The sequence below is a fragment of the Crotalus tigris genome, unplaced genomic scaffold (genome assembly GCF_016545835.1).
Source record: "Crotalus tigris isolate CLP2741 ecotype Arizona unplaced genomic scaffold, ASM1654583v1 scf7180000024280.1573445, whole genome shotgun sequence".
In the NCBI taxonomy this organism is placed as follows: domain Eukaryota; kingdom Metazoa; phylum Chordata; class Lepidosauria; order Squamata; family Viperidae; genus Crotalus; species Crotalus tigris.
In genome coordinates this window covers 259,476-277,658 of record NW_024100452.1, presented here as the reverse complement: position 1 = coordinate 277,658, position 18,183 = coordinate 259,476, and the positions used below count along the sequence as shown (strand labels likewise).

The following is an 18,183-nucleotide window of genomic DNA, read 5'->3' as shown; positions in this document are numbered from 1 at the left end:
AATTCAGTGAGGCTATTCTTTGTCAGTCTAATGATATATCTTGGAAGTGTAGCTTCTCGAAATACTAATTTGGAGTAACACTAGAAAGAAATTATTTTTCCATGGCTTCCTTTAACTATGCAATGGCATTTGGGTTACATTGTAGCCTTCCCCCAGGCCTTACTTTTTAGGAAGCACACAAAATATGCAAATACAGTATCTTCATTGTAATAGAGTACTTGAACAGTACATGAATAAAATACTCGTTATTAAGATCTGCTCTGAGAGAGACAAAGAAGCTTGATACAGGACCAAAATACAATAGAATGCTGTTTTGCTTCTTTTTGTACAGTTGTAAGACAATTGACCTTTAGGTTAGTTTAACAAAAGTCCATAGGTTAGTTTAATGAAACTAAGATGTGTTAGAATCTTAGAATCACTTTAACTATCTAAAGACCTTCTTTTTCTTGACCTTGAGTAATGTCCCAGACTCTGCTTGGGTTGGGGTGAGTGATTTCTCTCTTTTTGTATGTTAATCAGATCAGTTGTTCTACTACTTTAAAACAAGTTATGAATTGAACAAAGTGATCAACAAAGTGCGACTTTAAAGGGCAATGGAAAACTGATATTAAATATAAAGGCAGAGTAATGTTTCTCCCAGTTTGAACTCATGTCTGAAAGGGATCCTGCAAATTGAACAGTAAGGTACTTCAGGTGTTATTCTTTTTTCTCCATTAAGCAAAGCAAGCAGGAGTAGCTAAACTGTACCAGGGAATCCACCGTTCAGCTGGGAAAAAGAAAGAAGTTTCCGAGGAAAAGCAAACTATTCATCTCCCTCCCGCTCTTGACTCCGCTTTGTGGAGTGGGCTTGTGTTGGAACGTGGATGGCGACCAGCTGTCAATTTACCGCCAGAAAGATGAGGACGGCGGGGCGCCTGAGGACTTCCTTTCTCCCCAGGCGCCGTCCGAGCAATCCTCACCCCTGGTGCGGAGGGCAGGAATCGTGGCTTCCCTATCTCCTCCCTCTCCTCCTTCGTTCCCTCTCCCTTCAGCTGATCTGGAACAACTTGGTTAACCTCCCCGCTCCTTTTTTTTCCATGGAGGAGGAGGAAGCCCCCCCCCTTCCCGGCGCGGTCCCAGGTAATTATTAATAGCTCCGCGGACAGGGCAAAGCAAGGTATAAAGTGGGTTTGCCGGGGGAGGGGAGGGGAGGGGGGCGGCCGGGAGAGAAGGCACCGTCTCTTCTCACCCACATCTGCTCCTCAACATCTCCCCGTCAGCGGAATGATTCCCGCCACGACGTCGGGGCTGCCGTTCCTAGTCCTGGGAATGTTCCTTTGCCGCCCGCTAGCTGGAAAGCCAGGCCAGGGAGCGACCACTTGGTCTCGCTTCGCCCAGCTGCCTTTCCCGGAGGACGCGCTCTTTCTCTACGACACATTCCCTCGGGGCTTCCTTTGGGGGGCCGGGAGCTCGGCGTATCAGGTGGAAGGCGCCTGGAACCGGGATGGTAAAGGGCCTTCGGTGCTGGACACCTTTGCGCACAGTCACGCGGCGTCTTTTCGAAACCCCGCCGAGCGACCCTTCGGGGACACGGCCAGCAGCAGCTACGACCACGTCGAGCGCGACCTGGACGGTCTGAGCGCCTTGGCGGTCTCCCACTACCGCTTCTCGCTAGCTTGGGCGCGCCTCCTACCTAACGGCACGGCGCCCGCCAATTTTGCCGGCTTGCGCTACTATGCGCGCTTGCTCTCCGGCCTGCGGCAGCGTGGCATCGAGCCCGTGGTCACCCTCTACCACTGGGACCTGCCCCAGGCCTTGCAGGATCTTTACGGCGGCTGGGAGAACCCGGTTCTCATCGAATTTTTCTTGGACTACGCCCAGTTCTGTTTCCAGCACTTTGGCCGCCAGGTGCGCTACTGGCTCACCATAGACAATCCTTATCTCGTGGCGTGGCATGGCTACTCCACGGGTAGGCTGGCCCCGGGTGTGCGAGGTGGGCTGGAGGTGGGCTACAAAGTGGCGCACAACCTCCTGAAGGTAAGGATGGAGTACAGACAGGATCCTCAGCTTCTATGGGCCTAATTGCTGGTCTTTGCTAAACGTTGTTTCACTGAGCGCTTGTCCAAAGTACTGTAGCTGGCCAGATGCTGACTTGTATCCAGGATAATTAATGGTCGCCTTGAAAAGTATTCGGACTCCTATATTTTCATCCAGTACCCCTTGTTACTCAGGTTGGCTGAGAATTGTGAGGAGTTGAAATCCAACAGTTATGAGAGCACCAAGTTGGGGGAGATTGAGCTTTATCTTAGAGTAGGGCTGTTCCAGTTAATATTCCATTCCTGTGCCATTGTACTCAGAAGCAATTTCCAGTGCTTTGGTGGGGTTTTACTCCTAGTTAATATAGAGTTAAACAGTTAGACCTTGGCAGCAAATAAACAGTCTTGAGGCAGATTAAACATTAAGTTATTATAGTTTAATGTTACTAGACTATGGCAACATTTCACAAGTTGCCCCAGCTGTAGATTTAAACTCAAATGCTAAGATTTGCAATAAATGAACATTTGAATAAATTGCCATTTGACAGAAAACCTCAAATGGGAATGAACAGATATATAATAACATAATAGGAATAGACACAGATATTGAAAACCTTGCTTTACGTAGAATAAATGCCTGGTTAATATGAATAGAAATGAGACACTTTCCTGGATTTTCACTTGGTAGTGAAAATAAGTTGCAAGTTATTCTTCAGTAATCTAATAGGATTTTATCGGTACTCTTCACTCACTTATCAGCACGAAGTTATGTAACAACTACAAAAAGCGTTATTGGTCATATTCTCTACACCAGTATTTCTTAATCTTGGCAGGTTTAAGATGAAAGATCTTCAACTCCTAGCTCCTTAAACTTGCAGAGGTCAGGAAACAGTTATCTATACCTTTGGGTTCCCATGAACTCATTTGACATTCCTGGATCCCTGAAACAAAGATCAGAGAGTTGAATTTTAAAAAAGAAAGCATCAGACAAAAAGTGTTTTCAGCGCATACTGTAACTTACTGGGGGAAAATGCTTGAGTTTAGTGACAGCCTAGCTGGCTTGCTTAAGAGATATGTTTCATTGTAAATATAGCCCAAATAGATTCCACTGTGTTGAATGAAATTTATCCCATTAGCAACTAATGTTCTCAATCTCCAACCATTCAGTAATTATATCTGATTTTGCTTTGACATTTTTATCTTAGTACATCTTAATTTAGCTTGTTAGTATTGTTGAACATTACTGTTTGCAACTTTCCAATCTATATGTTTATATAAATTTACAGTAGAGACAGTTTTCATTTTAAAAGGTATATTTTTTTAAAAAAAGAATATGATGCAACAACAATCAATTTTTTGTCATTTCTGCTAGAAAGGTTTGAGGGAATGCTTTACATAAAACATGGCTTGAACATACCCACTTTTTTTTGTAACGGCAGTACTATATTTTTTTTAAAAAAGAAAGTGGAGCTAATATATTTAACATTAAAAGTCATCACAGTAATTAATTTAATGACTTGCCTACAACTAGCTAAAATGGTCCTATCTTTGGTTTAGAGCAGGCATGTCAAACTCGCGAGGTATTGGAGCTTTTTCGCCATTGCTGGCAATGGGGTGGGCACTGCTCTGGTATGATGAAACCAGCCCGCGGGCCGGCAGTTTGACACCCCTGGTTTAGAGAGTTTAAGAATGAGGATGCTATGGCAAAGATGGTTGCATGCAATGTTCACAATATTAATGCAATAGTAAATTGATCAGGAACAGAGATAACTTATTTTATTTAGATACATTTTCTAAAAAAAGAATTATTTCAGTAAATCCAACATCTTCACTTTTTGTTATCACTTCATCAATTTTATTTGCAAGGCCTTGGTATTCTGTATAATTTGGGGCCACATAATTCTTGTGAATTCTCCTATATATACTGGTGGGTTAGAATTTGTTTATTGCATCAGAGATTAGATTAATTACTCTGTTTCATGTAGCTTTTCAACCATAAGGCTTGATTAATGTGCCCAATGAAAGCAGTGAAATGAAACTGAGTTAAACAATGCCACATCTTGTCTTGTGCACTGAATAGTGACAAGTTCTTCACATAAATATATTATAGCAATATTTGTCAGCTGACAAACTTTTGAGGTTGGAAGCTTTAATTATCAAAGATCAATGTCAAGAAAAGATGAACCCTTGGAAAAAAATGAGGCACAATCCTGTGCAAAGTTGTTCAGATTTAAGGAGTGAACATAAGGAAGAGTTCGAGTATAGATTTTGCACAAAAAATGTTCCAATCAACAGTAACAGCTTTAGTTTAAAAAAAATGGATAACAGGTAAAAAACTTTTGCTTACAATTCTGATATAAATGCCTGTCAGTAAGAACTGGTTACACTAAACTCATAGCCTTGCAGGCAGGCTTATCTCAAAATGAATGTGGGTATAAAGGAAGATTAATGTATGCTATCTAGCATATTCTTGGGCAGTTGCTGAAAATCATCAAGCAAAAAGAAAAATAGCAAAAATGAGGCAAGCACCAATAAGATGTACTCTGTTCAAGAAGATATAAAAATAGGTTCATACAGGGAACAATTCCTAACATACTAGTTATGTAGTATTCCATACTTAGTGTACTCCTCGACTTATGACTATAATGGATCTGGGAACTTCCATCATAAGTCACGGTGATTGTAAGACAAGGCCCCCACATGACTGACCCAATTTTATGACTTTTTTGTGGCAATTGTTAAGTGAATGCCATACTCAGTAAATGAATGCTTCAGTCGTTACACAAATCCATGTATTCCTATGGGTGTATTTTACCAGAAATCAACAAAAAAAGTTGTAAATTGAGACAATGTGACTGGGGAACATTGCAACTACCCATAAAGGTCAGTCAGTTGTCAAGTGCCCGAAATACAGTTAGGTGACTACAGGTTGTATGTACAGCTATTGAAACTATGGAACCGGTCATATATAACTTTTGGCAGGTCTGTCATAACTATTGAAACTATGGAACCGGTCATACATAACTTTTGGCAGGTCTGTCTGGTGACTACCTGTATATTTAGTTGGGTTCTCATGCCAACAGAACAGAAATCAGTGCAACAGATTCCACCTCCTTTTGCGTATTCCTTAAATCTGGCAGGATTATGAGGAATCTCCTAAGAGTCATACAATAGAATGCTTCGGGAAGAGAAAGAGAAGTTCAACAATAAAGTCTCTTTGAGTAGATTCACCTCCCGTTGATCTCATGGATATATTTATGAGGCAACAGTACAGGACTGTTTTAACATTGCCTTCATCCAGGGTGCATTTTTGATTTCCCAGTCTAGCCTTGATCATTCTGTTTTTCTGTTTATGTCCCTTTTTATGTTCAATAGGAACATAACATACAGTATGTTCCTATTGAACATATCTTTGATTCCCACTGCCTTTAAGGCAAGAGTTGTTAAGAATAAGGGAATTGGTTTTTTTTTCTTGTTTTTTTTCTCATGTCTCTTATTTGTTTCTATCACATGCCTGTCAGATGTAAATAACCAGGAGAATTTGTTGAGTTCAAAGCACAGAAGAGTTTATTATTGCTACCTATATACAAGAATCTAGTGAATTAAGGGTCAAAGCTAAATTGGCTCTAAATTGTCTCTTGTGGCAACTCCAAACTGATGACATATTTAACCCCACCTTCCAGCTCAGCCTCGTCTTCTCCTACATATACATCCTGAATGTCAATTTTTCAACTTGCCTCTCTGGTAACTTTTTTCCTTCCCCCCTCACCCAGTTATTTTGCATATTCATAATATTTTCTACTTTGTTTTCAGTATATTGTGCCATTTTTTCTTAACCTACTATATTAGCTGTTATAAATTTCCCACATGATAAGAAAATTTTGCTGATACTTTTTATTAGAGATAGGTCAATACAATAATTACATTTATCGGTGACTGGAAACTACTTATTTTCTCTTTTTGCTGAAAAAAGAGAAAAATAAACTTGTGATTTATGGGTTTAAGGATTGGAAAGGGTAGCTTATGAAAAGAGTGAAATTATGATGTAACCTTGGAGAGAGTAAAATTTAATGCATTTACATCTGCTGTCAAAAAGATTAGAAGCTACTTCTTTATAATCCTTCCTTCCTTCTTGCCTGCCTGCCTTCCTGTTTTTTTTTCTATTTCTTATTCACTTTCTTTCTTTTCTTTGTTTCTTTTCTAATATTTATATTGTTTTTATCTTGTTAAAAATTTCTTCAATAAAAATTATACCAAAATAATAATAATAAAAAAGGAAAATTGCTGATACTGATCCCAGGGTATAGTAGGAATATTTAAATGGCTATTTCCTGACACCTATATGGCTCTTTGGAATAGGAGAAGAACATTTATCCAAACCCTATTTAAATATGAGAGCCATTTTGTTAAAGGCTAAGAAGCTTTTAATCTTATTTGACTACTGACCTTTCAATTATATTAAAGTTTCGTGATGATGAATCCAAAATACACAACTTTTCATACAATACAAATATAATGAACCTATATATACAACCTATAAATAATAGTGCTGTGGTTTGTCAAAATTTAGTATGTTCTGTTATTGATGGAATGAGGTATAAATTGTCATTATTATTTAATTCTGAACTTCCTTCATCAGGTCATCTCAATAGACATCAGTTATCCTTTTGTGTTTTCTCATGGATAAATTCTTCCTTTGCAGTTGAGAGACATACATGCTGCATGATCCAGTTTGTGAGAACATCAATTTACATTTAATTTTTCAAAAACTTCATGGAAAGTAAAGGCAGCTATTTAGATTTCATTCTTTGAACAGTGTCCTTAGTTTTTTTCTTACTGGTTAATATCACATGCAAACTCATTACTGAGTTTGTAGTGAAACTGATTACACTTCTTAATTTCTTGAAGAAGACTGTAAATCAGTGGTTCTCAACCTTTCTAATGCCGCGACCCCATAATACAGTTCCCCATGTTGTGGTGACCCCCAACCACTTATACATCACCGGGTGCCAGGGGCATGGCCAAAGAAAAGGGGGAAAAATGGCGGACAGCCTTGTTTGGTGACCCCCGTGAAATGGTTGTTCGAGCCCAAATGGGGTCCCGACCCACAGGTTGAGAACCACTGCTGTAAATAGATACTAAGAGAGATTAGAGAGATATTTAGTTCACATGCTAAGTCATGATTTTTGTTAACAATAGTTTGCTGGAGTCACAGCTGTTTGGGTACAGATATTATGTTCATAGTTTATAAACCAGTAGCTGGTTTGTAAAAGCTTTACAAACTGCACATATTATAAACAAATTATGTCATGGTTTAACATTACTTTGAACCCTCTGTACATTAAAGAAATATGTAATGTATGCATTTTTTCTGTTATTATTTTTGAGTGATGTGGACAACTGTATAGGTTTAAAAGTAGTATGGAAACTATTTTCTCCTTTGCCTCCTACTTTGGCCTTGATTAGATGTCCATGTGCCTGCTGTTTACCTTGCCAAATGTGATATATTTCAATAAATAATTTAAGGTTAGGGTTATATGTACATGCTAGCAATCTGGATTAATTGGGGGAAGGGTGGAAAAGAGATAAAAAAATCTTTCTTCCTTGGACCTCAATGTAGTTCAAGTTTCTACATTATCTTTCAGTTTACCCTCAAGGGATAAATAACATCATGCAAAGTGCAGAAAATGTTAGAAGAAAAAGAGTATGAATATAAATATAAATATAAATAAGAATATGAATTGGAGTTAAAGCCGTTTGGGCATAGTAATTGATTCTGATATTGAGTTTGGAACACTTTAATTGCAGGTGCCATTGTTTAATTATGATGATGTTTGTTTTCAGTTGTCATTTACAGCTTTTGTCTGCATAACTGTTTTTTGTTTAATTCTGTGTATAGACAGTCTGCTGCCAAGTGATTTATTATTTTTAATTTTGTTGATGGCCCTTACATCATTTCAAATGGGTGCTATGGTGTGAGGCTTTGCTTTGACCCTTACAGTTCAGTAGAGAGGGATGAAATATTTCAGGCCAATGTTCAGAGTCATGGTGAACTTTTCTGTTCATGTTAGCAGAATAGGGCTGGTATTTTCCTCCAATTCCCACCCAGCTTTTAAAGTCATAGAACCCAATTCATTTTGCTGTGGTCACTTAGACATTGCCATGGCCTCAATTGTTGATTAGTCGCTAACATAATTCTGTTGGACCATATAAATAAAATATAAGAATATTAACAGCTACAGAAACATTGGTTCACTAGTGTATTTCTTTCTTTTCTACAGGCCCATGCCAAGGTGTGGCATCTTTATAATGACAATTTTCGTCCTGCTCAAAAAGGTCAAGTATCAATTGCTTTAAGTTCTCACTGGATAAAACCTCAAAACATGGCTGAAAAGAATATAAAAAGATGCCAGAAATCTCTTGACTTTGTGCTGGGCTGGTTTGCTAAGCCTATATTTATTGATGGAGACTATCCTCAGAGCATGAAACATCACCTTTCCTTGACATTACCAGAATTCACTGATGCAGAAAAGAACTTAATCAGAGGGACAGCTGATTTCTTTGCTCTTTCTTTTGGAGCCACATTAAGTTTTCGTTTTGTGGATCCAGAAATGCTGTTCCAGCAGCAGAAATCACTGAACCTGAGGCAGCTACTTTACTGGATAAACAGGGAATATAATCCGTCACAGATCTTCATTGTAGAAAACAGTTGGTTTGTTTCTGGAAGTATAAAGACAGATGACTCCAATTATATGTATTACCTTAAAGATTTCATAATGGACACATTAAAAGGTAAGGTTACTTTTGGCATTCTGGTCAAGAAATATTAAACCATTTATAATGTTTAAGAGAAGCATTTTTCTTATGTCAATTAAATAAGTTCTATTTGAACATTAATGAATTAGTATTTCCATCCAAATATTGCACATCCAAGCAACTTCATCAGTAAAAAAAAAATAGGCAAAATGTTGTTGGAAGGTACACACTGGTAGACATTGGTGTACCAACTCTTACCATACCAAATTCAGGGGTTTCTCTCCAAATTGTATTGCAATATGTCAATGAAGACTCAATAAGACTCAGTATGCAGTTGTGCTTCACTTATGTATATCCAGGGCTTTTTTTGTCATAGAACACCCAGAACAGAGTTCTGGCACCTTTTTAGGATGGAACCTTGTAGGGTAGGCAAGGTGGGTTGTATGACAGATGTGAGTTCTGGCATCTTTTTTTTTTTTTTTTTTTTACAAAAAAAGCACTGCTTATATCCCTATTTATACTTCTTTGAAAATGAACTAAAGTGTTGGTAAAAGCATCAGGAGGAAAAATTATTTTTTTATTTTCATATAACAGCTAAACTATATCATTTCCCTGGGGAAAATTGAGTTTTCCTGGTGTCAGGTTGTATTAATTTTACATAAAATGTTCTTATTTTTGTAAATAATTGCTAAATTGTGGTATGTTTATAATTCTAAATCCAATTAACACTTGTTTACTATTACAGTTTATATCTTGCAAACTTACAATAAAACAGACAAGACATACATGTGCACACTACTTTGTGTGTACTTTAGATATTATAGTAGGGGAATTGCAAGAAAAGAGTTTATCTTTAAAAAGATAGGGAAACCACGTCTGCATATATTGCATCGCTGTTTCTGCTGTCTTGAATCATTTCCATAGTAATGACTTACAGCATCTTCCTAGTGTCACCCAGCCATTGTTGAAATGATATTATTGTGGTAAAGCCTACCCATATTTTGAATTCAATATTTCTTTTGTTGTTTTCTGCCAGCCCATTAAGTTCGCTTCCATTCTGTTTTTTTTTTTTTTAATTCTAGTGTATTTAATCCTCCAGCTGTTTTTGAACTGCAATTCCAAAATCTTCTGGAAGGCTCTATTAAGCCAAAGTCTTTTCTGCAAAACAGATGTAACTGTTCAGAAGTGTACAGGGTTTAATACACAAGGAAATTAGTTCTGTATTTATTGTTTATTCTTCAGCTATCAGATATGATGGAGTTACGGTGATGGGATATACAGCTTGGTCCCTTATGGATGGCTTTGAATGGGTCAGAAGCTACATTCGACGGGGCTTATTTTACGTTGATTTTCAAAGCCAGGATAAAAAAATGATAATGAAATCTTCAGGTTTGTTTTACAAAAAGCTGATTCAAGACAATGGTTTCCTCTCAACACCAGAAAGCCAACCTTTTAAAGGAACGTTCCCCTGTAATTTTGTTTGGGGGGTCACAGAAAACTTTCTTCAGGTAAGACAATTGAGAAACCAAATGAGATTTTCTAGTCTTTCTTTAGTGTTATTAGATGATAGTTTTGTCTGATTCAATACAAGCATTTTATGATCATACCAATTTGATGGAATTCTCTGATAAAGCTCTTTGGAAGGAACAAATGTCTGTTTCACGTGGGAAATATACACATCTAGAGATCAACTACAAAATGTATTATCTTTCAGCTTTTGTTACTTCACTACTCTACATATTTGTATTTGTAAACTGCCCTTGTCATATAAGTGTGATGGCTGGTATAGAAATTTGATAAATAATAACTAAATAAATAAATGGACAATAAGATTTTCCTATAATAGGTAGTAGATCTATTAGTAGAAATAGGAATACTCAGAATTGGTCCTAAGTTAGCAAAAAAAAAAAAAAATCACCATTTTCAGTTATCTTTGTGATAATATTGGTTGGTTGCTTTTTCTATTTGTGACAGATTTAATTCCTTTCTCTCTCTCTCTTTCTAGATAGATCCAACACGATCTCAATTTCTAAACCCTAATATTTATATATGGGGAGCTCACCAAACCAAGGATCTCATTAAAATTAATGGAAGTGGTGTTCTGAAACGCAAGCCTCACTGTGTTGATTTTTCTCATATCAGACTCCAAATTTCTTTACTTCAAAAAATGCATATCACACACTTTCATTTTTCACTAGTGTGGTCTTTGATCCTTCCTCTAGGCAATCAGGCAAATATAAACCAAACACTTCTATTTTACTATCAGTGTTTTGTCAACGAACTCATCAGAGTTAATATCACTCCTGTAGTTGCTTTGTGGCAACCTGAGGCTAAGAATCAAGGGCTCCCTTTTTCACTGGCCAACAATGGAGGATGGGAGAGCCAACATACTGTGGAAGCTTTTGTTGAGTATGCTCAGTTCTGTTTTAAAAACTTTGGACATCATGTCAAATTTTGGATTACCATGAATGAACCCAATGTGAAGAACCTGACATATAAAGCTGCACATAATCTCTTGAAAGCTCATGCCAAAGCATGGCACTTGTATGATAAAAAATTCAGAAAGATTCAAAATGGTAAAATATCAATTGCCTTACATGCTGACTGGGTTGAGCCTGCCTGCCCCCTTTCAAAAAAGGATGAGGAAGCAGCCAGGCGAGTTTTGGAATTTGACATTGGCTGGCTGGCAGAGCCAATCTTCGGGTCTGGTGACTATCCAGAAGTGATGAGACAGTGGCTTCACCAAAAAAATCATCTAGGTTTTTATAATTTTCAATTACCTTATTTCTCAGCAGAGGAAAGGAATCTAATATATGGCTCCTTTGACTTCTTTGCTCTGAGTCACTATACCACAACTCTTGTCGGTTCCGAAAAAGACATTCCCAAAAAGTATGATGACCTTCTTGATACCCAAATAGTAAAAGATATAACTTGGCTGGAATCACCCAGCCAAATTCCAGTGGTGCCCTGGGGACTAAGGAAACTTCTCAATTGGATTAAACATAAATATGGCAATATCCCAATTTATATTTTAGCCAATGGAATCAATGATGAGCAGAATGAGTCTCATGACAAGTTAAGGATATATTACCTGGAGAAGTATATTAACGAAGCCTTAAAAGGTAAGGATCTTATGGAAAAACATTCATACAGTACTTTAATAACCATGTGTTTTGCTGCATTGGAACAATGTGTGTGTGAAAGACAGAAAAATATACTAGCACTGGGGTTTCAGATTATAAAGTTAATAGAAACTAAGGATGTACAGTGGCTCGAAGGCAAGGAATTCCAGGGAACATGGGTGCAAACAAAACCTATCTGCAAATCCTTATACCAAACATGTTTTCTAGGATTGTATGCTTGGAATAACATTTGGGTCTTCAGAACCAGAGTAGCAAGGCCTACTGAAAATTTAGTTTTAACAAATACAAAGCAGGGTGAAAATGTTTGTGTCTGAAAAAAAAAATAGAATTTTTTTTGCTGTACTCTTTCCCTGCACTCTTTTTTCTTTTTTTCTTTTTTGCCTTCAAAAGAGGTACCAGGTCTTATTTTGGGTGGGTGTGTTTTCCACTCACCTCGTGGCAGCGGCATCAACAGTCCGGCCCAGCAGGCCCACTTCTTCTGCAGCTGAAGGAGCAGCTTCATTCTGCAGCTGAGAATGGAGCTCCAGCCTGCATTTCAGTCAGAGACCTTTCTGGAAGGCCTCTGCAGCCGAGAACCAAGCTACAGATTAAATCCATAGCTCAGTTCTTGGCTGCAGAGGCCATCCAGAAAGTCCTCTGACTATGAAGCGCAGGCTGGGAGATGCCACAGAAGTGGACCGGCAAGGAGAGGCAGGTGTTTATTCATGGGAGGCCTGGTAAGCTCCATTCCCCTGCCCTATCTTGATTTTTAGGCATGTATCTCACCCCAAAACTAGGGCTTATTTTTAGGGTAGGGCTTATATTAGGCCCCCCCACCCCCAAAAATCAAGCTAGGCTACCTTGGCTCTTTTATGACTTGTAGACTTCAACTCCCAGCATTCCTGAGCCGGCATGGCTCAGCTTGGAAATTCTCCCTTTCCCCTCAGCATGGTTGGCTCACAAGTCATAAAAGAGCCAAGGTTGCCTACCCCTGAGCTAGGTCTTATTTTCAGGGTAGGTCTTACTTTCAGGGAAACATTGTATGAACCCATTGACTCTAAAAGTGTATGTTTTATCCATGCTATTAGCCTTTAAGGGGTTTTTTTTGCTACCTTTGCAATCTCTTGTGTACATTTTTACCTGTCTGTTGTCCTATCATCCTTTCTTCTTCCAGAGTTCATGCCACAATGTCATTTAAAAGTATATTGTTTTGTTGCTGTGATTTAGTATCTCTTTTAATCTGTTGCTTTTAATGGCCAGGAAAGTTTTTAAAATTATTTTTTCTATGCAAAGATAAAGTAAGAATAAAATAAGAATAGATAGGAAAGACTGATGGTTTTCAGTGTTTGTTCCAAATAAGGTGAGTTGTTTGAATGGGATTGTATTTTCATATTTTTATTTTGATCTAAAAGTAGGCATAGGAAACTTCACATTAGAAAAAAAATTTAACAAAGACTACATTTACTGTATATTGTTTCTATCATTTCTTCTGTATTGGTCATGATATTTGGTGGGTTACAAACTCAGTAGTCAAGAAATGTATAATAATCTACAGATAAGATTGCTGCTAAAATAAATACACCACTAATTTTTTGTTCTATTCCTTTCTCTGTGTTTTTTTTAGCCTACACCTTGGATGATGTTAACCTCCATGGCTATTTTGTCTATTCTTTCAGTGACAGAGGGGATTCCAGATCATATGGCCTCTATCGTTATATGATAAACAAGTATGAGGCAAAACCTTCGCTGATGTATTATAGGCAGATAATTGACAATAACATCTTGCCTGGCTCAGAAAGCCTAGATCAGCTCTGCTCCAAAGAGATTCTTCATTGCCCAGAATGTGAATCTTTGCAACCCAGAAAATTTTTATTGGTGTTTATATTATTCATACTCTTTACTTTCATTGTTATTATATTTCTGATGGCTTACTACTCCAAGAAGATTGAGAGACGACCCAAATACTCTTATCCAGTTCTTTGCCGCCTTTCACCTGTGTTACTGGGAGAAGTCTGGAAATAATTATGCAGTAGGCTGTGATTACTGTTGCACTGTGTAGGCCATCTAATGCTGTGGTTTCTAAGCCCATAGATGAATCATGTCCATGGAGTTTGTATGATTCCTCTTGGGATTTGGTTTTAGCATTTTTACTTTTAGTTCCTTAATATTAATTTCATCTCTCTTCTCCAATAGTTACTTTGATTCATCAAGGGAGATGGAGGAGCAGAACATTGCCTTTTCTTGCATAATTAGAGATCCTCATGTCATTGTTCATCTGTACAATGCTGATAGAGATCTCTGAGCAGATTGAATCGGTCTCTTGGTGAGGATGGGATTTGAAATGAATAATTTGTACAAATGCTGAGAGGACTGCTTGTTCAGTATGCTGTCAGTGATGCCTTCTTTCAGTACATTCCTTTCTACTCCCCCTCTTTTTCATTTCCTGTTTCATACTCCAAAACCTGATTCACCTTCTTTGCGCATGAATATGGCTAGTTTTTTTAATGAGTTAATTTTAGCTCCTGTTCTAGGAACTAGCATTTTATTTCCTAGCTCTCCTATTGTTTCCTGATTATGTATCTATTTAGTCACCATGAGTGCCTCCCTCCCTTTTTTAGTTGGAGGTTTAAAATTAGATTGATGAAGCTATTAATTTAGATATGTCATATTTTTAATAATAAACACTTGGTTATTGAATTCTCAGGACAAAATTAACACCTTCTAAAGTCTTAGATTTTAAGAGCTCAGGGATAGTGCCTCTGATTTTTAGGCAGAAGGCCGCATATTCAGTCCATGCACTGTTCATACAGTGTTTGGTCTAAAAGGCTCAATTATCAGTAAATGTTAAATCAATAGCTATATTCTTGCTGAATCTTAAAATTGAAAATCAACCTAAAAAAAAATCCAGCATACAAGTAAGAATTCTAAAGGCAAGAAAATCATCATCTTAAAACTACATTTTCATCATCTATGAATTGTTAAGCCAGCTAAGTTTATTTGTGTAAAAAGAGGCAGCCAAGGTAATTCTACAGCTTGTCCTCTTTTCAGTTGCTGATGTGTCTCACACTAGTGGACGAATCTGTTTTATTGGATCTTATATAGGAAAGCTGTAAATAGGGTCAGAGTAAATAAGACAACTGGTAAGCTGTAAAAGCAATATTAGTCAGACAGTAACTGCAAGATTGGATAGTTTTAGGTAAAAAAATGGAAGACATGTCTTGATCATTCTCTTGAAATGAGCATATTAGAAAGGAAGAAAATGGAACTAGCAACCAACAGATTTAAATCACTCCTAGCTTTTATCTTTTTAAAGTTTATTTTTTTCCTGTTAGGATTTGGTGCTATCTTTACTCTCATTTGCACTCACTCTGTGGAGATAGGTAGTATATATGTCGACAGACAAACAAATATAGGTAAATAGATGATAGATATGTATAGATAGAGATGATAGACAGCATGTGCTCATCCAATCTTTCTCAAATTGGCACCTGCTAATTTATTGTGACTTCCAAGATTCTCAACTTGGTTGGCGAAATTGCTGTATCCTAATTGCAGACTGCAATAATAAACAATTTTACAATAATTTGCCCAATTATACATGCATATGATTATTACAAGTGCTCATAATACTTTTCTGTATTCTGTTTTCTAAAAGAGCACTTTAATTTTTTTTCTGCCTCCACCCCATCCAGTTTTTGCTGCTATTGACTTCTTTTTCCCTTCTGTTTAATCTGTCCAATTCTCAAAGACTGCTGGGCAGTTTTCCTGACAAGGTTTTTCAGAAGTTTTTTTTTTTGCCATTGCCTCTTTCCTAGGGCTCAGTCTTAGGGTAGAGAGAATGATAGGCCTAGGATCACTTACCTGGTTTGTGCCTAAAACAGGACTAGAACTCATTGTGTCTCATTTTCTAACCCGATGCCTTAACAATTATATTAAAAAATAGGTTTTGCCTGTTTTGAACATTCTCAGTATGAGATACTTCAAACAATCCTGTTAAATGCACTTTCTTTTTATATGTGACAAAAATTCAGAAAGTAGGAATAATCTATGTGATGAAGGATTTAACAAAGAACAGCAATAAGACCATTTTTTGCCTCTTGGATGGCATAATGCATTTTCCACATTTCATTGCACTTGGGGAATCTAAAATGTGGCTATTGTAGTTTGTGAGCAGATTGCATACAGTATGTTTTCTTAATACAATATATTTAGCTATTTTTAAAGAAGATAAATAATACTTGGGCCCCATCATCCAGTATTTAATCTATATTGCATAACCGGGATAAATATGGAGAAACTCTTTTACTTATATAACATATTCTATTCTTTTCATTCCTGACCAAAGCAGTATGCAGTAGTTCACAATACAAATACAAAACAATAATAAATAGAAATATTACACATATAATCTAAAACCTCACTATAACTTCCAAAATTAATAATTGTACACAGACAATCAAAAAAGCACAAATCCAGTGCTAAAATAGAATAAAATAGAATCTTAAAATAACTCCTTTCAATATTGGGTGTGCAAGACAGAAGAGTTTGGATATAACAGTATGTTTTTTCTCTTAAATCAGGGAGTAGTGATCCAGTCTATTGAAAAACTGCACCCAATAATAATAGCAAGTGGAGACCAACATATTATATAAAATGTATTATGATTACAGTGTAAATGTTAATTTGTGTATATGTAAATTACTCCAACAATTGAGGAGGAGGGAATGGCCCATTGGTTTTGTTTTGCTTGATTAGAACTTGCTTTGGTTATGCTGCTAAAATCTTTATGTAGTTTGAATTGAAGTGTGGAGAATTGATTATTTGTATTTAGAATTCTTTTTCCAGTGCTAAAATTGCCCCAGATGGATTTTAGCCTATGTTCATCAGTCCTTGCTGTGATAAAAAAGTTTGAAAGCTTCAATTTTAAATTATACTTTGGTAGGTAGAAAAAGGTTAATTACTGGAAAAACAAGGACATCTGAGCTGTGAAGCTTATTGCCCAGGTTCATAAGTCCATTTTTCCCCAATTGTAAATTGCACACTATTCCCCCCACCATTATTTATTTAGCAACTGTGAATGTATCTTGTATAAATAGTGTCAATGGATAGGGAATGCAAAAGATACTCATTTTAAAGCTTAATGGCTTTTATTATAAAAAATAAGTGTAAAGTCATAATCTGAATAGTTTTATTATCAGCATCCATTATTGCTGACTCTGCTTTGAAAATTCTACTTCATTCATGTCCTTTTTAATTGTGCTAATAATGTCAAGCGCCAGGGAAATCAGGAGATTCAGGCAGTTCAAATGAGTATAAATATTTATTACAAGCAGAAGTCTCTGAACTACTAACGGTCAAGGGAAATTTGCGGGAGTTAAGGAGACAAAGAAATTCAAGGTGGGCTGGACTTAGATCTCTTGTGGGCACACAGGGACTCATGCTGATGATGTGTTTGACCCCCTACCTCTGGCTCAGCTTGGTTATCTTCTACAAATAGTCTGTACATTATTTCTACTTTCTGAAAACTTATAAATGTGATATGACTGTGCAGCTTAGCAAATTCCAATTATGTTTGTCTTACTGTATTTTATGAAATGAATGGTAGCAGAGAATATATTTGCAAAGTGAACCAGATATTTGTCTTATTTATTATCTAATAAATTGAATTACAGTATTTTACTGCAGTACCATATCTTTTAAAAACAATTTGCTTATTTATTATTTTTGATTCAGCTTGTTTAATTTAAAATATTTAGGAATTGATTGTCTTATATGAAGAATTTTAAAGGCTAGGTGAAGTGTTTCCTGATCTCAAATTTTAATGTTTGAAAGTCCCAATCAGTTTTGATCCTGCATCTTCTTCAATTTCTAGACATATAGCAGAGCCTCTTAAAAGATGGGAAATTATGGGAAATTTCATATTGGTTGAAGATTCTCTTCAAATATATATATTTTGAAATATTTCAGTTGGCCAGGAAAATTAAGATAAATTTTAGACAGCTGTTTGGATTTGAGCAATACATAAATCTATAGCTCAGTTTATAATCCTGAAGTTCCCTAAAAAGGCCTCCCTGAACTGGATCTCAGAGGATTTAATACTGTGGCCCAGTTTACCTCTGATCTGAATGGGGGGATTTTCTGCTTTATATTGGCAAAAAAAAAGAGAATAAATGAGAGTGTTTTTCTGTGAGCAAATAATAAATATAGATTTTAGTTTTCAAAGTAAAGCTAGAGTTGATGACAAAGAGATAAAATGCCTCTACTTATTCTGCCCTGCCAATATACCAAAA

General features: G+C 36.8%; 1 protein-coding gene across 1 annotated transcript; it reads left to right on the top strand.

The window, feature by feature from the left end:
* Positions 1 to 1,207: 1,207 nt before the first annotated feature.
* Positions 1,208 to 17,567, top strand: KL (klotho). Its single transcript, XM_039323626.1, has 5 exons — positions 1,208 to 2,016; positions 8,297 to 8,807; positions 10,014 to 10,279; positions 10,777 to 11,893; positions 13,518 to 17,567. The coding sequence occupies exons 1-5, from the start codon at positions 1,264 to 1,266 to the stop codon at positions 13,913 to 13,915; spliced, it is 3,045 nt and encodes a 1,014-aa protein (XP_039179560.1). The 5' UTR covers positions 1,208 to 1,263; the 3' UTR covers positions 13,916 to 17,567.
* Positions 17,568 to 18,183: the final 616 nt, after the last annotated feature.